Source organism: Odontesthes bonariensis, chromosome 13, assembly GCF_027942865.1.
Source record: "Odontesthes bonariensis isolate fOdoBon6 chromosome 13, fOdoBon6.hap1, whole genome shotgun sequence".
NCBI lineage: Eukaryota > Metazoa > Chordata > Actinopteri > Atheriniformes > Atherinopsidae > Odontesthes > Odontesthes bonariensis.
The window spans coordinates 11,509,865-11,533,859 of NC_134518.1; the positions used below are offsets into that span (position 1 = coordinate 11,509,865).

At 42.6% G+C, this 23,995-nt stretch overlaps 2 protein-coding genes across 3 annotated transcripts; one reads left to right on the forward strand and one right to left on the reverse strand.

Moving 5' to 3' along the window:
* Positions 1-673: 673 nt before the first annotated feature.
* On the reverse strand, positions 674-3,440 carry fgf20b (fibroblast growth factor 20b). The gene is made up of 3 exons (XM_075480955.1): positions 2,275-3,440; positions 1,991-2,094; positions 674-1,816 (listed from the first exon to the last, which is right to left on the reverse strand). The coding sequence occupies exons 1-3, from the start codon at positions 2,561-2,563 to the stop codon at positions 1,571-1,573; spliced, it is 639 nt and encodes a 212-aa protein (XP_075337070.1). The 5' UTR covers positions 2,564-3,440; the 3' UTR covers positions 674-1,570.
* Positions 3,347-22,078, forward strand: micu3b (mitochondrial calcium uptake family, member 3b). 2 transcript variants are annotated; one of them, XM_075480953.1, is made up of 15 exons: positions 3,347-3,656; positions 5,568-5,715; positions 7,522-7,553; positions 7,703-7,781; positions 10,823-10,870; positions 10,971-11,053; positions 11,137-11,208; positions 12,605-12,646; positions 14,564-14,659; positions 15,232-15,320; positions 15,509-15,680; positions 17,436-17,544; positions 19,109-19,266; positions 19,788-19,856; positions 20,937-22,078. In XM_075480953.1, the coding sequence occupies exons 1-14, from the start codon at positions 3,402-3,404 to the stop codon at positions 19,854-19,856; spliced, it is 1,452 nt and encodes a 483-aa protein (XP_075337068.1). In that variant the 5' UTR covers positions 3,347-3,401; the 3' UTR covers positions 20,937-22,078. The 2 variants fall into 2 exon arrangements, with proteins under 2 accessions (XP_075337068.1, XP_075337069.1); XM_075480954.1 differs by lacking the exon at positions 14,564-14,659 and having other exon boundaries at positions 3,348-3,656.
* Positions 22,079-23,995: the final 1,917 nt, after the last annotated feature.

Consider the following 23,995-nt stretch of genomic DNA (forward strand, 5'->3'; position numbering starts at 1 on the left):
TGCTCCCATCCGTGGAGGAAACTGTGCAGAGACATTAGATAGTGGCTTCTAAAAGATAAATCAAAATATTTTTGCACCTAATTGCAATAAAGCGATTTTTACTATTTCTTCTTTTATTACTAAAAAAACCGAGGAGAATTAAAGAAAAATGATCTTTATATATTAGCATAAAAAGGCAAACGAGGCCTACTTGACCCCCGTCTTGACTGCCTTGACTTCCATTGTTTAATGGGACATGTCAACAACTGTCCTCAAATTGTCTGCAGGGGTTACTTAAACCTTATCACTCTGACCTCCAGTTTTATACATCTGCCACAGTCGCGGGGCCTCAGCTAAAGGTCAGATTTTATTTGGCCCTGATCGTGTTGTTGCTTGGCCTCTTCGCTCGCAGAGCTAAGGAGGGAGGCTTTGAAGTTTTATGCGTGCATCAAGTCAACGGTTCGCCTGTCCGTGTAATGGCGTCCATAAAAAAAGACAACACCAATCTCGTAAGCGGGTTTATATGTTTAAACTCTGAAAGGCAAAGTCAACCACCAAAGTACACATCTTTTTCCGAGTCTGTTAAAAGTTAAAAGTTTGCTCTGCTGACAGGAATTTGCATCACCGGTGAGAGATTAACAAAAAAAAAAAACCTTCATCTCTGATCCTATGGAGCGTCCAAAAGAAAAAGGCATTTTGATGAAATTTAAATAAATTTATTGTTTGTTTTTGCCAGTTTGTTGACTTCAGATTATTTTTTTCAGAAGACATGTAACAGTAGTTTGGTCAGAATTGTCGTATCAGAAAGAATTACAGTGTGATTCACAGTTGCCACATTGCGATAGAGCACATCGGATGTGGAAATCTTTTCAAATATTTGCCAATATATCTTAGATTTTAGGTCACATTACACTAAATCACTGGCTTTTCAGTATAAAGGGCATAATAGTACAGTGTTTAAGTCATTATATAGTTGATACAGTCTCTAGGGGTTTGCCTATATTGCATGATTCTACCTGTAAAAATATATTCCCAAATAAATAAATATATAGCATAAATATGTGTATCTAAAATGAATAAATAAACTTTTACACTTTGCTCTTTTCAAACACAGGTAAGAGGAACGAAAAAAAAAAAAAAAGAATTCCTTCAAAGTCCTTCTGAACAAACTACAGCTCTTTGACACAGCACCCAAGTAAAGTCTGGTGATATTACAGATTCCCACAGACTTCACAGCCGGCTGACGTCTCTGTCCAGCAGACAACAGAGGAGATGTTCCACCACCGCGCAGCTCCGTTTCCGATTTGTCTCCTATTCCACTCAGATACTCGTAGGGTCGCTCGGCCCCTGGAACAAACGAGCCCCTCATGCCGAGACATTCTAGCCTGTCTTCTTTGCTGCTGAGAGATGGCCCCCCGTGCATTCCTGCAAGAGGCCCCCGGTACCTTTATCCCTGCCGGTCGGGCTGCCGTCCACCAGCCTGCACCGGCCTCATCCCTGCCCGCGTGGGTCCCTCTTCTCTCTTTCTGCTCCCTGCCTGCCAGGGCGTTAAGCAGCTATTCCTGATCTGGACCGCCAGGCCCTCCGCGTCTCAGCTGTGTCCCAGGATGTCCCTGTACAGCTCCGGCACACGGTCTGGGTCCACGGGCCTTGGCAAGAAGTGCGTGAATTTCTGGTGCCTCCTTGATTTAGTCCCGTCCCTTGGTGTCCCATCTTTATTTAACGCCACAAAGTAACGCGTCCCTTTGTCCCCGTGTTTGTAGAGGTTGGACGAGTATGTGTTGTACCAGTTCTCCTCAAACTGCTCCCTGAAGACACATTCAGCTGTGAGCTTTTTCTAAAAAACAAAAAAAAAGCAAAGCACAAGTCTTAGCTTAGCATGTGGAAAAAATACATGCTTCCCCCCCCCCCCCCTGTCAGTTTAATTTTCAAAGTAATGTCATCTTTCATATATGTTACAGGGGCTAAAATGAAGAATTGGACAACATGCATGAGAAAATGTGATACTTACAGAGCCATACAACTCTCCTTTGTCATTCATCCCCAGGTAAAGTCCACTGTCCACCCCTCGAATGCTTATCAATCCAACAGCAAGGCTTATGAATTCCAAAATACCTGCAGAAGAATAACACAGTTGTTCTGGGCAGACCTCGACAAAGATGAAAGAGCAAAATCAAAGAAGCTCACAGTCGACCATGTCAGCAGAAAGTAGTTTTTCATAAACATTTCCTCATTCTTCCTATCTGCTCTGTTTTCACTTCATCATGCTTCATGTTTTAGAATCTGAGTATTTACCAAAACGACTGTGGTCCTTCCTCGTCCCCTGCACCGTGCCATCCGGAAGTATTTCTAGATGAAATCCAGTTCTGCAGTACAACTGCCTCCTCCTCAGAATCCCCTTTAGGTGCGTTAAATCCGCCGTGGTGCTCCAGAGCCTGTCCCCAGGTACGAAGGGCTCCCCCAGCAGAGTCGGACCGTCCCCCGGAGGGCTGAGGAAGAAATGGGACCCGACGTGAGCAACACCGTCGATGCCGTGCAGGACGCTTCCAACTTCCCCAAGAGTAGTAGCAGCAGCAGCAGCCATCGCGTCAAAGCTCAGCGGGTAAAGTTCAGTAAGGAGGTCCGGTGGGAGCGCTCTTGCGTAGTTGGCTACCTGGTTGCCGCTGTCACTTATTGCATGCTTACGTCCCCGTCCTCCCACTTAACACATGTCCCCGTGGTGCAAGGACACGCGAACGCGCAGGTTTCTCTCTCCCTGGCACGAAACTTTGGCCAAATCCGAGCAGCTTGGGTGCACCGATTTCTGCCCGTTCACCGCTTCCTCTTCATCAGTTGGAGGTGTGCCGCAGCTTCTGCCTACACGGCACTCATGCTGCATACCTGTTCACAGCGAGCGGGGATGCTTCAGCGGAGCGGAGGTGCAGGCGCTGAAGAAGGGGGATTCAGCCGTAGTAAGGGATCCGTAAACGCTGCAGTGCAGGTGAAGCAGCTTCTGAAGCTTTGAGCCAAAAGTGGCAGGGGTGGTGAGGCAGGTGCAAAACCACAGGACTAGTAATGGGCGGGGCTGTCACAGTTGAGACGTGCCCTGGCAGGGATTGTTTTTTTCTTTGACCTGAGGCAAATAATATAAGTTGATGGGGCTTATATAGAGCAATTTCTTGAAATTTAAATAAAGCCTGTAAAAATATTTAGGCTTATAAATCCATGTAGCAACCTGACTGCTCATGAGAGATGAGATTGGCTCTGTGGTGATTTATAACTCCGACATGTACGTTCATTTTTGAAAAGCTTTTCTTAACTTTGACTTATTTGACGCCATCTAATCCCACAGCGACTTGAATATATACCCACGGCATTTCTCGCGAGCTCGGTGCAGCAGGCGGCTCGTGCTGTTATCGGTTACGACACAAGTGTAAACAGCCATGGCCGCACTGCGCAGGCTTATCCCTTCGCTCACCAATACCTCCAAAACGGGAACGTTCGTGGCAGGGAGGCGGCAAACATCCTCGAAAGCGACAAAAACGCTGAAGGTGCTCGCAGCTGGAGCGTGCGTCACCGCCGCGGCCGGTGCCGCTTATTACTGCTGCTCGTTTGCGGGTCGGCGACCCGGACTGAAGAGCCATGTTGAGGCTCGGCTCGTGCATCTGGCGCTGCCGTCAGTCTCTGCCACCGACCAGGTACAGTGCGACATTCGTCAAGCCGCGGGGCTTTAGTGAAAACGGTCAGCTCATAAAACGGTGAGAGTGAGACGGCCGCAGTCGTCAAAAACGGTACACGAGCGACTTCGGACAGTTTCAAGAAACAGGCTGATTATACCGTTAACGCGCGTGAAGTTACAGTTATAAATAGCCTTTATTGCGTTACTATTGGGAGCTATCCGCGACCTTTGGTGCTGAAATGGCAAAATGGTTAAAGGCGTCTTGGGTCACATGACTAAAGAGCGGCCATAACAGAGTTGTTTGCTTTCGATGCATGTGTGACGACCAGTTGACTGAACGCTGCTTATGTTTTCAGTATTCCTTGCTGTATTTATATTATTTTGGAGAGTGAAAATATATGACCACCAAATGTAACCCGATACTCTGCTGACTCAAAAGTGGTGGTCGCATTGACCTATATTTCGTTTGCCACGTTATGTCTTTTTACTGAAATGACTCCGGTCTTAAATGGTTATAATAAAATAATTTTGAATATCTCTTCTTCTCTGTATACTTTAGATATATACAGTGGTGAACAAAGTGTTGCTACAAGGACGACTTAATTTCATTTTATAAAATGCTGAAACAAACCTATAATAAGTGGAGCTGCAGCAAGGGGTGACTTCCATGTCTGTTAGGGTGACTGGTTAAAATTTCAATCGGTCTAAAAAGTGTTTGGTCCAACTGATTTTACTTTGTACCAGTGGACAAAAAGACATTTTAAATTTATTTTTCGTATTGGATAAATGTCCCAAACTCAAATATATTTGTCTTTAATTGATCTAAAATAGATAAAGAAGAAGCAGGCAGCAAGGAATCCTCGAAGATGAACGTAAAACAACAGTTGAATCAGTTAGTTGGTTTACAGACAAATTGGTAGTTATTTAAAAAAAAAAAAAAAGCTATACTTTCTGCATTTACAGCTGCTTGAATGTGAGGATTTGCTCATTTTCTCTTACTTAAAACTTTGTGGTGGTTCTGGGCTTTTGGCCGTTGAAAACAAAGTAGGGCTTTCAAATCAGTGTTTCCCAAGCATAGACACGGTCGAAGTAGTCAGAATTCATCTAACCTGTTGCAAAACTAGTTACACGTTCAAAAAAGTAACGTTAGCAATGCAACAATGTTTTAAAAACTAGCTGTTCATTAAAAAAGGCAGATTGATGGTCAAATGTTTTATTTGATAGCTAATTGTTTCAGCTGTTTTTATAAGCTTCACAAAGGATTCAGCAGCAACGTTGGAACTGTTTCCACTGTTTTAGGTGTTAATGCTAGTTTGCCCCTTCCACGTTGCCCTCTTGTACCAAAGAAGCAGTCCTGAGTAGCTCAGACACATGTTGTCAATCCAAGGACGATGTACACAGACCGGGGAACGACTGGTGCGTACACTTAATTACCCTCCAAGGAAATATGTCTTGTTTGATATCTGGGAGATAAGCTTGACTGGTGTCCTCCACACCTGAGCTATCCAGGGACACAGGAAACTGGACACTTGGGGCTTGGCGGAGGAGCTGATATTTGATGAGGGGAGGGGGTGGTTAGAGGGGGTTTAATGGTTAAGCAGAGGAGGGGAAGACATTCCCTGGGTGTTTGCTGTGTGCCCAGTAAACCTGGCAGTGTGCCACCTGACAGAGAGATCCACTCTGTCCTCACCAATCCAGCCTTCTGATCTGGCTGGGTTTGAGCAGTTGTAGGGACATTATCTGCTGTGCGTGGGATGAAAAATAGGACTGACATAACATGTACCCCATTACTGAATTAAAGCATGGGCCTCTTTGTCGTGCCATGTGAGCGAGGCTTTTCGTGACAAGAAAAGGCTTCAGCGGATTTCATAAAAATGGCATTTATCACTGATGATTTGGTGTTTCTGCGTGTTTTTGTGTGTGCTTCCAGAAGAGGGGCTATGGTCTGGACGACGGGGACGTGTACATGTCGTCCTATGAAAACAGATTCCGGCTGTTCAGCTCACTGGAGTGCGAGGGCCAGCTCTACATGACTCCAATGAACTTCATCGAGTCCGTCACTCTGAATGAACCCAGGAGTGAGTTGGCCTCTAACGCTCAGCTCATCCACACTTTATTAAAGATTAGAGGAAGAAACCGTCAGTGATTTTTGGGGTATCAGGAACAAGCCAAGAACTAGTTCACTGCCAAAAATCCACATCTTTATTTAATAGTCAAACATCTAAAATGTTTTGATATGCTTGTTTCCTGTGTTTCCTGCACTGACATGTTATTCAAAAATGACCCCACAGGGACCATTAATCACATTTGTTTCCCTTTGAGTTTTTTTTTTTATGAAACCTCAAAATGACCAGTGTAATAAGTCATAATGCAAACTTTCATCACTTACATTCCCGACTGATGTCTGTCTTTGCCCTTTTTTGACCGTATAGTTCCAGGAACTCTGGGTGTCTGTTGGAGCAACAAGCAAAAACTCAACCAGGAATGGTTGACATGGAAAGTCCAAGGCCTAATACACACAAGCATGGTTATTTAGGAAAAAAAAGGAGATTCTCCCTCACAAGTCGCATCCATCACATCCACACAAAAAAAAAACCCTCTCAAAAATACAAACCTTTGCCTTGTTGTGTCAAGAGCTGTAATTTCTCAGTGGATGATGACGCCTGTGACTGAGAAATCAATACTGAAAACCTACAACAACCCGAATGTAGATGTATTAAACATATTTTTCATCAGTTGAGGAGGAATTGGCTCGCCGTCTCCTTAGTTCAAACCAAAAACATTGCTGCACTGCAGATGCTAGACTGACCTTGCTCCACTTTTGCATGAATTCTCCACTTTTATCAGCTGCCATTAGATTAATTACATGTCCGTCAAGTCATCAGATAAATCTCCACTCCTTCATCCTCAAATTACTCAGTTACGCAACAGTTTAATAACAGTTTAGGAAAAAAAAAAACAGTCCTGGTGTTGCTTCCTGGAATATTTTTGTTGCTCCGGGCCTGTGAAGTGTCATCCAACAATAAGTCACGGCTTGAAGTGCTTCAGTCATAACACCTGCATAAAGATAGACATCTTTACCAGCAACCCTACTTTTATGGCTCATTTATGTTGCAACAAACTTACAGGGACCCACAGACACCGAATTACTTTGGTGGGTGCCGTAAATGTCACGATAAGAACGTCTTGATTGTGATGTGAGGTGCATAGGCAGCTGAAATGTGTTGGATGTGGCCTCAACAAGACACATTAACACATTGACTCTCATTATCCTCTAGTTTGTAATTACTAATTTGTTGCAAAATGGTCCTTATGGTGTTTTTATGGTTATATTGTGGTTATAAAAGGAGATGTGTTATGATGTTCCTGAGAGTTTCTTTGGAGGCCAATCATCCAGTTATACTTTATTGTCAGATATATTGTAAGGGGAAGGGACTGGTGGCGTGATGGCCACTCAGAAGTGAAACATCGAAGCACCTAAATTATTCATATTCATAAATAATCCATTAGATGTGCAGGTCTTTCAATGAAAGCATCACATGCATGCCCGCACTGATGGTAATTTCCCTCTCCTAAGTGGAAAGTGAACCATCACATGGCAATCAGAACCCAGACACAGGCTTTAAAATGTGTCAGCGGAGGGTTGTTGTCACTGTTATCAATGTGATTTCCCACCCAGGTTCTTTTTTTTTACGACACGTCCCTCTTATCTTCTGCTTTATAGGCCATCGGAATGTGTCCATGGGAATTCACAGCTTATGTTTCTGTCCTCATAAACACCTGTTTTCACTTTTGCTTCCCAGCTCTGTTGCTCTGACACAGAATCCATCATGACAACATAATGTTTTAGTCAAACTCTTAACTTTTAGCCTTGTTTCTTTCAGGCAAGAGGGGATGGAAGTCCCTCACAAAAAAGGTGAGTTTTCTCTGAAGCGCTTGTTGCCGTTTTGCAGAATCTCCTCCTCGGCTGTGTAACCGCAGTAATTACTGTAATGCCTGTAAACACTGCATTATGTTTGGATTACTCAGGACTTTGTGATTTGGGATTTTCTTCTATTTTGCCAGGAATTAGACAAGATGCTGTCTGATACCCCACCTGCTTGGAAAGGATCATCTAATTTGTTTAGAAATCTTCGAGAACGAGGTAAAGACCCGGCTTTATTCCTTGCACACAAACCCCTTGAGTGGTCGTGATTCCCTTTCCCTGCACGTTTTTTTTAAACAAAGCTGTCATAGTAAGTCCGCCCCATGTTTCATTCTGAGCGTACTCTGTTGTGCGTGTGGTACGCCTGATCCATAGCAGAGGGTGTGGCCTGTAAATGCTATCTTATCAATCAGTCAGTCTGGTAACATGTTGCAGATTTTTTTTCCAAGGTAACCTCTGCAGGAAAGATTGGTTTATTTTATTTCTAGAGAACATCTTTCGCTTTTTCTCTCTGATTTAAAGAAACAAACAAACAGAAAAAAATCCTTGAACTTTCAGGTTCATAGCAACTTATTTTTAGTTAAAACTGTCCTGAAAAGATATGATCATTTAGAATCCCAATAAACAAATGATGAGTCATTCATTTACATTTGGAATGTTTACTGTAAGCCCTTCAGGGAAGCCCAGAGAGTCAAAAAGACCATTTCTCGAGATAAGTTTATCCAGCATGTTTTATTCAAGTTAGATTTGGGTTCTTTTTGCCAGGTTAGATGAATTATTTTCTTTCCCGGTAAGTATTAATTAAGCAAATTAACTTACCCCCAAAAAAATGTATTGATAATTTTTTGACCTGGCGATGGGATAAATAATAAATTTTGTCTAAATAAAGAGAAAACAGTCGCACTCGGGAATGGATTACCAGAAATTTTATCAGTGTTAAATGAACAGATACTGCACCGAAGTGCTGGACAGCAAAAATTGAACAAACCTAGAGCAATAAAATAACATCCAAAAAAAAATAACAGTAAAACACATTACATGAAAGTAGTTTAAAAAAAATAAATCCACAAAAAACTCAACATGAAGAGTAAAAAAAAAATGTTTTTGTATTTAGATTTTTAAACTCCTAAAATAATTGGGCTGGTCAACCTCACTGTTCTGGGTGGATGATGCAAAAGTTCCTCTAGATAAGCTGGGGTCAGACCATTAAGAGCCTTCAAAACCAGCAGTCAAATCTTAACATCAGTCCTGTAACTAAGAGGCAGCCAGCGAAGAAAGGCCATGATCACTCTTTCTTGCTTCTGTTATAAGACGAGTGGTTGTGTTTTCTACCGACTGATGTATACCCACATACAAAGAATTGCAATAATCCCTTTCAAGCCCTCTCTAGTCTACAGTTGCACAATCAGCTGACATTCCATGAACACATAACAGAGTTTATTTTATTTTTTTTTTTTCACGTCTTGAGAAAAACCTTTGGACATTGCTTTAAAGCCCTTCCCAATCTTGTCCTGAAACACTTTTCCATAGCATACGCAAAGTAAATTGAGAGTTTTTCTTGAAACAAATGGATTGAATGCTTGATTTTTGGCCACTTTTGAAAGTTAATGCTGTATTTTTTTCCAAATTTTTTTCCAAATAAACCGATCATCTGATCTGAAAGTTTTAACGCTCAGTTGAAGCCTCTCTGCTGTGGTGGGGAATCAACAGGACTTCTGGACTTCCCATCCTGCTGTCTGTGTTTAGCAGCATTCACCATGACAACTCCTCGAGCTTGATCTTGAGCTAAGTTATTAAGCTGGGCACAGATGCGTCTCAAAGGAGAGAATCTGGTTTTGTTCGTGAGTTTACGGCAGAGTTCTGCTCATGGTTGTGAGTATGAGTGAAACGCTTCAGTGTGCCCCCTGCTCAGTGGGTCAGACGAGCCATCGGAGCATCAGGTCTCACTGTTCTGCTCTCTCCTCTGTTGCTTTAGTTAAGTGCCAATGCTGGGATATGGGGCTTTTAATCCTGCTGTTAAACGCTGCAGCTTTGTCAGGGAAAAAAAGAACTGGATTGATCTGCGAACAAAGCGTTGCTTTAGAGAATGAGGGAGCTGTTTGAACCCTGCTATGTCGAGACATGTCCCACTGGCCACCCCCCTGATCACCACGGACATTATGAAGCCAGAGAATAGCATTGGATTACATCTCCGGGACTGCCACTCTGTATGAAGTGTTTCTGTGGAATTCTTTGTATTGTCTAACAACATCTACTTGAGCTCAGAGGCTGAGCTGCAGGGAGGAGGAGGGGAGCTCCCTCCAGGAGTGAAGGTGTGTGGTATTGGTGAGACATGGCAGGAATCTTAAAAGATTTTTTTCTCTCTTCAAACCATTTAGGCTTTAAAGGCTTTGAAGGTAAAGATCTTTTGTCATTATAGGGCCGTACATGCCAAGCTGAGAGACGATGGAGCTGTCTGTCATGGAAAAGTTTTAGATGAACTTCGCTGCATGGCATGCACCTCTAATTATCTTCACACCAAAGTTTGCACATGTACTCCGCTACCACGTACCACCGTACTAGCAGCATAACTCAAACTTCTCGAGAAAAACAGAGTTAAAAGTCTTGTTTCCTCCCTTGGGTGTTCTTCTCTCTGGAAATATCTCCCTGCAGCAAACCCTGTACCTGAGTTCTTTTCCCATAACACCCAGAGCAGTCACCCAGAACTATCTGTGCTCGATTCTCTATCTTCCCGAGCAAACAAAAGCTTGGGAATGCTTTCAGAGGCAGGAGGGAGAAGCCTCCTGAGTCGCTGAGATGTCTCCTGACACTTACTCTTCCCTTCTCTGTGTCACACAACAAAGGGAGCTGAAGGACGCCACACAAAACCTGAATCGGCCATTCTCAAAACAGTGACAGATCACTTGAGAATGTATTACACCTTGTTACCCAAGCACGATCAGAAGCCATAGGCCTTAAATTTGTTTGGGTTTGTGTCCAGATAGGTCAGCTCGGTTGTAAAGCTTGTGTTTGTGTGAGGGGAACACCAAGCATGAAGTAAAAAGGCACCTTTTAAGATGTTATCAGTGAGCACGAGAAGATTACTTACGTCTGGAGGTGTGCCCTGTTCCTTTGGACGGCTTATTCATCTCGACAGCACGACTTTGAACATCTGTAAACACCCTGAGCTAACGGGTTAATGCTATTTGATGCCATTTTGAGTGTGAACGGGAACATTTTGGTTTTTGTTTCTTGCCTTGACTTTTTTTTCTTTGTTCCAGGTGTCATCAGTTACACAGAATACCTCTTCCTGCTCTGCATTTTAACAAGTTAGCATACATTTCAACTAAATTAAACTGAACTATCTTCCAAATACTTTGATGTTTAAAAGACACTTTTCTAAAGCGACCATTTTATGTTGGATTTCAGAGCCCCAAGCAGGCTTTCAGATTGCTTTCAACATGTTTGATGCGGATGGGAACGAAATGGTGGACAAAAGGGAGTTCTTGGTGGTATGAACCTCGTCTTGATTATCAGATATAACTAAATGCATTTGATCTGTTCCATCGTCCTTGATACATGTTTTCTGTCTTAGTTGGAAGAGATTTTCCGTAAGAAAAAGGACAAAAAAGAAATGACCGAGGACATGCAAAGACTGGACCAACAAGTAAGTTTGAATTGCTTTTTTTTATTTTTATTTTTTTTACTACCATCTTTCTGTTTTTTCTGTTCTGCAAAGTTTGTGTATTCAACTTATTTTAGCAAAATATGGCTGGTGTCCAGCCCAAATCGCAGACAGACAAAGTCGGCGTTTTAACTTTCACTGTAAGGTTAAAGCTGTTTTTTTCATGCGTGTCTGTGGTCCAAAACAGCGGTAAGGTTAACAGGTGTTCGATTGTGGTGAAAAAAACAACGACCTCTTTAACCCAGTGCTGTTTCTCCTTGGTAAATCACGAATGCCAGACAGAGGCAGATCACACATGATGTGTGCGTTCACACATCAAGCCAGCGTTGTGAAATCAGCTGATTGGCGACTTACACATATTGCCCGTTTTACCTGTTACCAGCTCAATGGCATATCAGCATTGGATCACTGAATTAGTAAAATAATTTAATTTGAGGTTACATATAGGCCAGTTTCTACTTGAAAATATGGATCTATTGGCTACTTTTTGAGGCACCAGGTAAGGTTTCAGTTTGGGTTTCGACTCCATTTGTTTTCACTTTAGTCTGCTGCTCTAGTGCGACACCAAGTGGTCTTCTAAGGTTGCACATTGCACCTTTAAGGTAGTTTGGTTCTTGAAAATAAGGACAATGGAGAGAACTCTTTCTTGTATTGACCTTTATGGAAAATTCTTACCTTGTTGATGCCTTTGTATGAGATAGAAGTAGTTCACATTCTCCGTCTTCTGATGCTGTTGAAACATGTCTTCACATCACTGGTCGCGGCACCCCATATGTCCGTTTTCTCTCATTAGCCCTAAAAAGTAAATGCAGCTGTAATACAATGTTAAACTTTGTAGGTCTGTGCTCGGAACACTTGTTTTAAGACCCTAGAGAGAACAGCTGCTGCACAGAGGTGATTGTGGTCATACAGGGTAAAACATGCCTGAGGCTTTCATCTCCTTAGGGCTTCTTAAGCCACATGCAGGTGGATGTAAACAGGCAGGGATGAACAGAGCGATAAGAGATACTCTTTGAGGTCTTATCGCACAAGCACAACATGGAAGAGCTTATTCTGCCAGGACAGATGTTAGCATCTCTGGACAGTCTTGAATTAATCTTACGCCCGTATAACTATCAAAAAGATCATTAGAATGGGCACTCTAGATTTGGAAGCATAATGATGCTTTGCAAGAAGACAGCATTGGGAATGAAAACGCTGGGTGAATTCATAAGCCTTGGGAAATAACAAGGCTAATCTTAGATCACCAGGGAAGTCATGTCATAGAAATATGATGTCTTTATAAACTAATTTCAACCCATCTTCCTCCCTTAAAATACTTTGTGAATAATGAATGAGTCCTTTATAGTGCACGCATCTTCTGTCTTTTGCATTTCAGAGCCTGCAGCTTTACGGTCCTCGCAAATCCCAGCCACACAGTGTACGTATTGTTCTTTCTCCTTGAAGGAGAATGAACAGTTTTGCTTGCTGCATGTGTTTTTGGAATGTGGTCCTCCTAACGCGAGTAAGCATAGAAAACAGACTTGTATGTCAGGGGCTGACACCACCCGCATTTGTTACCGTTAACACCAGATATCCTCCTTCACGTTCGCTGAAACTGAAATACATCACTTTGTACTTCAACATTATCTGACATATTGTGTGTGTGTGTGTGTGTGTGTGTGTGTGTGTTGGGGTGAGGGGTAATGCCCATGGTGCAGCGCAGATGATTTATGTTCTCTCTTTTTGACAATGTTGGGCAAGAGTTTCTACTTCAAAAAGCTCTTACCTGAAGACTGACAATGTTTTTGCCCGGACCCACATGTTTTATTTTTACAGTTTCTCTGGGAGTGGTATTTGGGCTCAAGTTACCTTTTCAGATGGGTTTGACCATGAAGATGCCAGTCAGACAGGAGAAGCAGCTCCATGAAAGCCACTCAACACACACACACACACACACACACACACACACATAGAAGAGCCTACGACCAACAGAGCGACGGGCCTATCTTTTCTGTATACTGCTTGAAGATTTTTACCTTTAGGTGCTTTTGTTTCGAGTCCCTCTATTTTAAATGTAGGCATCTTTCCAGCAAGAAGTTCAAAAGTCTAATCTTTTCAAGCACACATAATGTGGCAGGCATGCCTTGAGCGCTGTGGTTGGGCTTTCCCCAGAATATTCTAATTACAAGTGTATCAGGATCTTTTCATGGGATAAGACGGGAGCAGCGCGAGGCATTGAAGAGTTGTTCCGTAATTAGCTGCGGGATTGTGCCGTAAATCTTACATTAGTAAAAAGCGATGAGGCGCAGCGGGGGAGCTGTTTAATCAGCTGTCACACGTTCTATCCCAGGCTTCAGACATGAGAATGTAAATCAGATAAATAAATAGAATTAATTATGAAATTAAGCAAGCGATGAAGTGTCGGCGGCAGCCGGCTGTTTCTGGTTTGCCCGTGTGACCATGTTGCAAATGAAAGCGGCGACGTCGAGCCTTGAGAGAAGCAGAAGCTGAAGAAAAGATGAGGTTGAAAACAAAGAGGCACCAACACAGTTTGGTACATCGCTGGGTTTTAAAATCACAGCTTTCTTCACAGCTCAGTGGGCAGAATTCCTGTGATCTTACTACTGAACATGACTCCTTTACAAGCAAACTGTTGAACTGAATGTTGTGTGTCTGTGTGGCTGTTGTGCTTTCACAGCTGCTGGGTGAGTGAAAAGAGTAAACTGTAATAAGACTAATGACTGGTTAGTTTTATGTCAGGAGCCTGACTTCATTGAGGAAAAATAGTGGCTTCCAGCTTCTAGACGGCATCAAGAAGCAGCTGTGACACAGAGAAAAGGGCAGACATGTTCCAGGAAATGTATCAAATCGAAATCTGAGGCTTTTTCACAACAGAAATGTAGATGGACGGTGTTTGATAGCCTGCATTTACTTTGCAGCTTAGCATCAAATGATGACATATCTGGATTCTGTTACAGAACTGACCTGACATGAATCCCCCGTCAGGCCATACGCCCTGCATGCTTTAGACATGTGTTAACCATGTTAACACAGTGTTGTGCCAAGAGTTTGCATGCATGGCTGCAGAGCAGGCTCATGTCAGGGCTACGCTGGTGTCAGCCCCGTTCTGTTCCTGCATGCGTCTCTGGAGGCACACACTCTGTCATTTCTGTCTTTCTGTACGCCTGTCTAATTCTCCAGCTCTTCCTTTTTCTTCTGCTCTGTGTGTCTCAGTCCTCCTGCCTGTCACCGTGTATTGTCAGAGTTAGTCTATCTGTGCTGCTTTCCCAATTAATGGTTACATGTACAACGTGTATTTTGTCATCTAACCGGTGTGCTTCAACTGCTGCCACAGGTTCTTAAAAAAGACGGTCAGCATGTGGCGGCCCCAGGCATGTGGGACGTTCTCAGACGTGGCACAAGTCAAGTTCTGTTTTCTGATCTGACTGAGGTAGCGAGGCACCCTTTAAGATGCTCAATAAAATGATCCTACCACACACTGCTGTATCACTTGAGTGCTGCTATGTTTCTAAAAAAAAAAAAAAAATCCTATATATGCTTGTTGGCAAGCACTCTGGAACTTATTCTTAGTTTATGCATCTGTCAGGCGAATATTCAAAGTGTGCTAATGTTTCTTTGAACCGGATTTGTAGCATGTTTAATGACTGTGTTGCACGGCACGTGTTTGGATCGTGCACAAATCAAGAATGTCAGCCCTATGATTGGTCTCTGATGAATGAACCATGAACTCTGAGTAATGATTAAGTGGCATCTTGAGCTGTTAACTAATAATTTTACTGCCAACCGTGGAAATAGATTAATATATTCCTTATCACCATGAGAGTCTTGTGTGTGACAGAATGCTGGATTTGCAGACTTTGCCTAAACTTTAACAGGGTTTGGTTTTATCATTGCAGAGCGCTCACTTTGTTTTTCTGCACTCATGAGAATCTATCACATTTGTGCTGGATATTTAAAGCTGGGAGAAGTCTTGACTTGCTCAGTTTTCGTTCCCTCTCACAGCACGTGGATGAGAAAACGGAGACAACACTGTTAGTGCATTTCTTTGGGAAAAGAGGCAAAGCCGAGTTGAAATTTGAAGATTTCTACAAGTAAGTTTGAATTTTTTTTTCGTCTGTTCTCTGATTATTGACTGTCTAAGAAAAACATTTTCTCCTTCTGCATCAATAATATTTTTTGCATACCACACTGACCCTCCAAACCTAAAACTTTTGATGGTTTTGTGAGTGACAATGTTAAGTGGTGGTGGCCCTTACTGCTGCCTGTCTCACTCTTCCAGGTTCATGGACAACCTGCAGACGGAGGTGCTTGAGATAGAGTTCCTCTCCTACTCCAAAGGCATGCCTACCATCAGCGAGGAGGACTTTGCTCGCATTCTTCTTCGTTACACAAATGTGGACGACGTCAATGCGTATTTGGAGAACGTGCGTCACGGCTTGCCGGATGAAAAGGTTTCCTGATGAGATGTTATCTCTGATTGCTTCTATTTGTTATGCCAAAGTTGAATTTTGTGCGAGCTGAATTGAAAAAGAGACAAGAAAAAAACTGAAAAGAAGTATTTAATGCTTGGAAAAACACCTGGTGGAACATCTTAAAACCCACTGGATTAATTCAACATTTTTTCTTTTCTTTTTTTAAGTGGGGCTTTGTGAAGTACTTATTAGCAGTCAGTGTCTTACCAGCAGGAAACATTCGACTGTGCACTCTCACTTTGGAGAATCAAGGAGGAACAGCTACTTGGAACGGGAACAGGAGAGGAGCCAATTTTTAAAACAGCTGAACGATGTCTGTGTTGCTGCGTTTTAGAACAAAGTATCCTGACACTAATCCCACATCAACTACAAAACAGGACACAAGTAATTAAGCAGACTACAATGACGGGCCTTTGATTGAAAAGACAAGGCAATAGAAAACAGAAGAACAACTATTATATATAAAACTACTATATATAAAAACTGATATATGTTGCGCAGCCTCAGAAGCACGCAGCACACACACACACACACAAAAAAGAATATCCCCTTTAAGGGAATTATTAGGATTTAATTTTCCAAATCTAGCTGTTTACCCCTATTTCAAGACTTTATGCTAAGCTAATAGCTGCTGGGTTAGCTGCAGATTTAGGCTGCAGACACGGTATAGGATGAAAGTGTCTGATCCAAAACGTGGAAATACCACAAAACAAACAAAGCTCAGAACTGGAAAATTCCACCTTTGTTGCATCAACTGACAGCTTCTAAAACATCACAATCACAGACATCACAATTCATAGTGGAAATGTTGTGCAGCTCTCTGAGTCAGGGGGTTTCCAAAGCATTTGACCTTTTTGTTTGGATCTCCTGAAGAAGCTCAATGGCAACATAAAGTTTACGTTGTCTCGTTGCTACATGTGGTTTCAGCTGAAAATAGTCTGTGATGATTTTGTTTTGGGGGTATTTGGGATGTATATGGTATATATTACCTTTGGTGCCTTCTGATAACGTTCTGTGAATTAGCTGTTGAGTGAGGCAGCCTCATTTCGGCTGTAATTTGTTTGTCCTCTGGCACGCTGACCCGCATGAAAAGGTGCCAGCAGCTCCTCAGCCGCCTCGAGTAGTCTGTTGCTAGATCTCCATTGATAATCAAGTGGGTCTCATCATTGCGCTAAGCGATATTTTATGGCTCCCACATTGTTAAAACAGCAAAGCGTCACAGATTAGTCATTACTCCATTTGTTAGGCTGTGTGTGTTGTCTGTTCGGCTGGGCCCCCGGCAAGAGAAACAGCTAGTAGCCGCAGGATGGTTGAGTGGACTTCAATGGGCTCAGTGTTTGAGTCATCAGCCAAGCCTGAGATGTTTGGGGATTCATCACTTTTGTTTTTGTTTATTCAAGTATCAGGTTAATCTGCTTTAGAAAAGTCTGCAAGCGACCTGACCTCTCCCCAAAAGCTACAATCCTCCCCCCGCTGCTGACAGCTCAGCATGTCCATACTGCACAGGGAAAATCCAGCAATGTATACTTTGTCTGTATGGGTGTGTTATCTATCTGATGGCTTCAAGCTCCCACACACACTAAAGGATTCCTTCCAAGATGAAAGGAGCCAGATTATGTATTGTGTGAATTTTAGCACCATCCTTTGCCGGAGTGTTGCAGCTTGCGTGCTTTACGTGGCTCTTGTGTTATCCAGTTCATGAGTAAAAACATTGTTTTATTTATTTCTTTTCAGGGAATCACCTTTGAGGAGTTCAGGTCCTTCTTTCAGTTCCTTAACAACCTGGAGGATTTTATCATCGCCATGCAAATGTACAACTTTGCAAACCGTTCTATTGGTCAAGGTAAAGCATTACAGTTTGGAACCACAATGAAATGGGACCCTTTTGTGTGAGTTACAGGAGACTTAAAATGGTTTCTCCTCATGACTTTGTGGTTTCCGTCGGGACTCGAGGAATATTTCATTTTGCAAATAGCCTTCTCAGTTTAATTAGAAATGGCACATCATGTTGAATTTAAAATGCAGAAACTCAAGTTAGAAAAACACTTAAAAGACATTTAAATGATGAAGCGTTTGAGCTGTTACTTTGCCGAACAGACGATATTGTGATTTTTACGAATGCAGCATCAAAGCAGCGAAGATGAGCGGAGGATCGCCTGTTTTTTAACAAACTAATTTAAATGCTTAGAAAAAGAAACATTGAGGAACCGCTGTAACCGCAGGCGCAAAGGATTACTACAGGCTCTGTGATGGCGTGGGGCTGTATCACTGCGCCCCAAAAGAGAATGTGTTGAGGCGACGACGACCCTGCACTGTTACACACCTTAAGACGCGTGTGAGGGAAGAATGTGACAAAAATAACACCCGAAATGCTTCTTCGCTCGATATCCTCAATGCCGGACCGTCTTTTAGGGATGCGTCTTTCTTTTTGGGATGTGTTCCAGGTCCATTTTCCAGGCAGAAAGGATCAACAAAAGGGAGTTTTTGATGCTCATCGGGCAGGAGAAGGTTACAAAAATCACCTCCAGTGAACAGTCGGGCCGGTTGTGTTCAAATGGAGGAAATTCAAGAACTCCTCTAGAGTTGTCAAGATCCCTCCATGAACAAGGTGTAGAATAGTCTGTGAGGTCACAAAGGAAAGAAAAAAACATTTGTAGACAGTCCAGATCAAAACAGAACTTGGTTTTAATGAGAACAGATCCGCTTTGAGAGAGAGAAACACACGGCGGCGGTAGCGTCATGATTTGGGCCAATGAAAGGGCCTGAACCGAGCAGTTCTATAGCTGCTGGATGAGGTTTATGTTTGGGTTCTGTATAGGCCAATCAATTGTTGTGTGTTAAGCTTTGGGAGCTTTTTTTTTTTTTTTTTTTAAATTTACACAGATTTGATCCCAAATCAAAAATTCTAGTGAGGACATAATTGTCTAAATAATAAGTTAATTAATTAACTGTGAAGTTTAAAGAAAAATCTCTTTACATCATGACCTTTGGAGGGCTCCTCGATACATTATACAGCTGTTTTCACAGTCTGAGTTGTGCTCCTCGTGACTAAACTAACCTCCCTGATCTCTTCTAATGATAATATTTGATAAAGTTCCTTTTGCATCCAAGCAGCTGTGCTTCAACCAGAAAGAACATCTGTATCTGTAACTGCAACTTGGAACGAACAACTTGTCCACCTGTGCTCACCTCCCCTACCTCCCCTCATTAACTCATACTGTTTACTTCTTTTTTTCCTTGCTTTAGGCACTTCTATTACACAGTTTATGGTGGTTTGAAAAAGGCAGATTAGTTCTTTCTGATTAGAATGTTACTTTATTGCCTAAAAAGAAATCCAAGAAATCAGTAAAAATTGGCTGCTCACCCGTGGTGTAGATTTATTGTTCACTTTTTCCTTTCCTTCTCAGAGGAGTTTACGCGGGCGGTCTACGTGGCCACGGGGATAAAGCTGACCAACCACCTGGTCAACACCGTCTTCAAGATTTTCGATGAGGATCATGACGGAAAACTCAGCCACAAGGAGTTTGTTGGCGTCATGAAGGACCGGCTGCATCGTGGCGGCGGGGTGAGACGTCCTTTATGTGCAACTAAAGATAGAGGTGGAGATGTCCCCCGCTGGCGCACTCTGGAGTGAAGCAGTGCAGATGTGTCGGTGTCAGAGGTCTGGCTCATGTGACTGATCCCAGCATTTTATTTTATTTAATTTTTTTTTAAGGCTGAACACATGGATGGGGAAATGAAAGGCTTCACTCTGAGCTCAGATGCATGCTCACCTTCAAAACAGTACTTTGAAACAATTTGGGTTGCTTAAGCAGCTGTTAGCAACAAAACATCATGTGTCTGGTTTAATTATGACTTCTACTAAGGACTTATTATGTATCCTTTTTATCTAGGTAGTAGTACACTGAAATAACTCCATATCATCATGTCTAAATTACCCTCCTGGCACCTTTCGTCAGGGAGGCGTTGATGTGGCGTTTAAGGTGTGACGTTGTACTGCCATCTAGTGGATGATAATGACTTTGTTTTTTTTTGTGGGATTCAATTTCCTTTCTCTTCCTCTCTCACTGTCTCCCACATTGTCAGGGTGTCAGAGCGGAGGAGAAGTTCATCTCTTTCAAATTCTGCATGAAGAAGGAGCTCTCAGGCAAATAGGTAACAGTCTCTTCTCACACTGCCGGAATTTACCGAGAAATGTTTTAGGAGTTGGCTCCAGCGTTTCAAAGTGAAAGAATTTAGAATAAAAAGAAATGTTTAGGTATGTCCCAAAAACGTACCGGCAGCACCACATAGTCGGTCTTTTGAGATGTGTTTGAGGCCCTCACCCCGCTGCCCCAAGCATTAAGTTACACTGTAATATTAACGCCTGAGCAACTGCCACCGGATACCGGCTTAGATCTGCATACATGAGCAGAGACCAGGGCAGTTTAAAGCTGTATAAATGTTTCAAAGGAAATGCACCCTCTCAGAGGAGAGTTTGATAATAATCCCTGATTAAAAAAGGGAGGGGAAAAAAAAGAAAAGAAAAAAATCTGGTGGGCAGCTTGACTTGTGTGTCCTTGCAAAAAAAGGTTCTTCAAAATGGGAAAAAAAAATCATCTTGGGGACAAAAGGAATAAAAAACAACCTTATTTAGCCTCCTCGTTGTTTGCTTTGATCGGGATTAAAGTGCAGAGAAGAGTTCAGATTTCACTGAGCTCCTGCTGTCGCATTAGCAGTGAAAAGAGTAATTGAAGTTTTTTAAGTGACACATTAGAGGAAGAAAACAAAGAAAAAATCCACCTAATTGGCTTATTTAACGTTTCGAGGTGATGGACAGTGTTTTTAATTAAAAGTGTTAGCGCTTGGTTTCAAATGAAAATGCCTCAAAGTTTGCTATCCTTATCTTTTACTCCTGTTTTTAATCACATGCTTAAGTAGTAATCTTCACCTCAGTAACACTTACACAAACAAAAGCCTTTTCTCTTGTATTCTGAGAGTTTTTCACAGAGGGCTCTCTTTATGTTATTATATATTGTATTTTATTTCTAAAATGAAATACATGCAGACCGACTGTTGAGCTGTGGCACTTGATGGCAGGGACCTACATAAGACCCAGGACCCGAGGGACTGCCTTACACTGGAATGCAGAAGAGATGCCGACTGTTCATCCCCGTCGCTTTCATGATGACGGCGCAGCTTACACGGTGTCACGCCGCGTTTGAAATGATCCTTTTCTCTTTGTGTCCTCACCAGATGAAGACCCCGACAACTGTGCACGTCCTACAGTCTGGACCAGCTGTGCCTTCTCTTGTCAGCACAGAAGGGTCAACGCATGCTGCAGCAACTTCGGAGACAAGAAAATCAGGACGTGGCACAGACAGGAAGGAGTCGGCCTCATGGAAGGCAAATGGTCAAACAAACACGAGTGACCCGTCGTGAACCAACTAAGTCTACTTGCTCATTGTTACTAGACTCTAAATTGCGCTAATTAGCTTGCGTACACGCTCTTAAGACAGATGTCTAATTATGTGTTGTTGTTAACTTTATTTATTTGTCTAAAAATGCTTTTAACTTATTTAAGAAGATACCAAATAATTTATGGTTGACTCTCTTTCAGCTTTTGTCTCATTTAGACATTGTGTCCTGATTCTGTCCAGTGGCACAGCGCTCTCCTGCTTTCCTCATGTTGTCGGCTCTGCAGCCCTCCTCCTCCTCTTTTTCAGTCCAAAGCGCTGCAGCTAAAATCCTCCCGAGCTAGCAGGAGCACACACACACACGCACACACACACACACACACACACACACACACACACACACACACACACACACACACACACACACACACACACACACACACACACACACACACACTCACTCACTCACACTCAGTCTGTGGCTTTTTCACTGTTTAACCACAGGCAGCTAACGGTGTTAATCATTTAATGGCTGGTGGAAAGAAGTGCCACTAAGCCACTAGCAGGGATGACCTCTGTAAAGATTGTTATGTAGAATATTGAAGCCATACGTTTGTTTCCCTCCTGAGTCACTCAGCTTTGATGATGGTTGGCTTTAAAGGAGCAATATGTCAGAACGACCTTTAAAATGTTGGAGGAGGAACTTAGACTTGCTGTGCTTTACTGAGGAAGTCTTAATGGCTGATGATTAACCAGGGATAATGTTTGCTTTGTCTACGATGTTAAAACTCTAAAGATAACAACATGCTATATGCTTTGATATCGACCAGAATAATGAACTGTATCTCAGTCTACTTTTTGTTCATATATTAGATGTTTGGATTTGTTTGTCTACCTCTATCAGGCTTTGACTGTTACACTGAAATCAGAGCGCAGATGCAGTGACAACGATACGGTGCAATAAATATTAAAGCATTTGGACTCTTGGTCATTTTGTGCGCTCTGGCTTCCTCTTCTGCTTTCACACACGTCAGTAGTTTCTTGCTTTGTTGCAGTTCTCATCTCTGTTTTCACGCATGTCAGCTAATAAATTGTGAACCGCTGCCGTCTCCTCTCAACCAGCCACTGGTCCATTATTTTTTTTTTCTTCCCCTTCTTGTGTTTACACTGGACTGAAGGCAGAATAAATGAGCTGTTCTAGCCTCAACCTGAAGGCAAATCATTAACGTTATTAATCATGAGGAACCTGCGGCTGCGTGGGTGTTCAGGACTGATCGGGGACTTTTTTTTTTTAATGTTTAAATGATTAATTCAGCAGGGTAATAATTGGCTCACTCTCTAATCCTACACTTAGTTAAAGAACACAAAGAGGGTCCTTTAAGGATTCTGCTGCAGCTCCCTGACGGTGCTCATCCATTCCAAGCCCTTCATCTGTACCTGATGCTACAGATGGAGATTTCTCCAGTCCTTGTCAAAATCATTGGCACAACTAAATTATACGCATAGTCTGTAATTACTTTAGACCACTTTGACCACTTTGAAGAGCATGCGCAGAGCGTGCTCATCATTCTGCCACGGAGCTTACACAGAGACGGGCTGCCCCGCAGCACGCCACACAAGACATCTAGACCTTGAAGCTGACCTAGAGCAATCGTGGTGCTGGTTTCAGCCTGCTCCATTCACTGCACTCTGAACGATGTGGGGCTACTCTATTGAAAGGCACAAATATATAAGAAATAACTGATCTGTTGACCGGGGAAACCACAGAGGAGCTCTTTGGGAATGTGGTGAATCAGTTTGCAGGGAAAGAACAGCCTACCTGCAGTAAAACATGGTAGAGGTTGTATCATCCTGCGCATTTGCACGACACCCCAATTATGCTTTTTTTTTTTTTTTTTGACAGTTTAACAGTCCCTGAGTGGAACAATGGCTCAAAGGATCCATAATATATGAATAACAATCTTATAATGTCGTCCTGTAAAGCACGGCCCCTATGAGCAGCAGCAGGGATGCATGACTCATCTGAGCATTTCCACATCAGAGTAGACATTCTAGAGTTTTGCACCTCTGACATACGTTCAGTCAATAACACGACACTCAACGAAAACGTTCTCACTTCCTGGTAGGGTTTAGATGATGACATTGCTTGTTTCAGGGCAAGATAATAATCATGGTTAGGACTGAAATGCATCCTTTTTACGACTTGCCCATACATGACCCATAGTTCTGTCTCGCAACTCTAATCTTCTCGCAGGTCACAGCAAGAGGCTAAGAAAAAAACAAAAGAGGGAAAAAAAGCCCAAACATTCTTGGCTATAATATCCGTTCAATATTGATCGTCACATGGACGGCAGAAATGTGCGACTAGTTTCACTCACTATTTCCCACTTCTTGTCGAATGTGAACTTCGGCGTCACTCTGCCTCTCATGTTCTCATTACAAACCTTCCAGTTCATTTGGACACAAAGTAGACACAGCTATTCGGGTGCTTCAGCATTTTAGAGCTGCAGTTGCAGAAAGGTGGCGAAAGGAGACATTAATAAAATTCTGTTTTAGCTAAGAGTTCCGTAGGCTTTTATTGGTTGAAGTTTAAACGTCACTCCATCCTACCCACCGTGCACAGCCTCTGGGATTACAGCTTCAGAGCCCTTTGATGCCAAAATGTTTCAAACTCAAAGCATCAGGTTTTCAAGTCACTCCTTTATTGAAATTCTAAAGCCTCCGTCTTCATCTGAAATAACTCTGATGACTTGATCAGAGTTGTTTTCCCAGAAACTGAAAAGCTTCCACAGATCCATCAGGGACGTTACAAAACTATTTCCACAGGCTGAGCAGCACTCCTCTTGTCAAGGGAATCTGTGTGTGTATGGTGTTCTGCGAAATCAGTGGTGATAATGT

Excerpts from the sequence above, each read along its gene's own strand:
- fgf20b (XM_075480955.1), bottom strand. The coding sequence starts at position 2,563 with ATGGCTGCTGCTGCTGCTACTACTCTTGGGGAAGTTGGAAGCGTCCTG. Across the intron at positions 2,095-2,274 it reads GAAGGACCACAGTCGTTTTG|GTATTTTGGAATTCATAAGC; the intron begins GTAAATACTCAG and ends ATTCTTCTGCAG. Across the intron at positions 1,817-1,990 it reads AAGGAGAGTTGTATGGCTCT|AAAAAGCTCACAGCTGAATG; the intron begins GTAAGTATCACA and ends TTTGTTTTTTAG.
- micu3b (XM_075480953.1), top strand. The coding sequence starts at position 3,402 with ATGGCCGCACTGCGCAGGCTTATCCCTTCGCTCACCAATACCTCCAAA. Across the intron at positions 11,209-12,604 it reads TGCAAAGACTGGACCAACAA|AGCCTGCAGCTTTACGGTCC; the intron begins GTAAGTTTGAAT and ends TTTGCATTTCAG. Across the intron at positions 15,321-15,508 it reads AAATTTGAAGATTTCTACAA|GTTCATGGACAACCTGCAGA; the intron begins GTAAGTTTGAAT and ends TCACTCTTCCAG.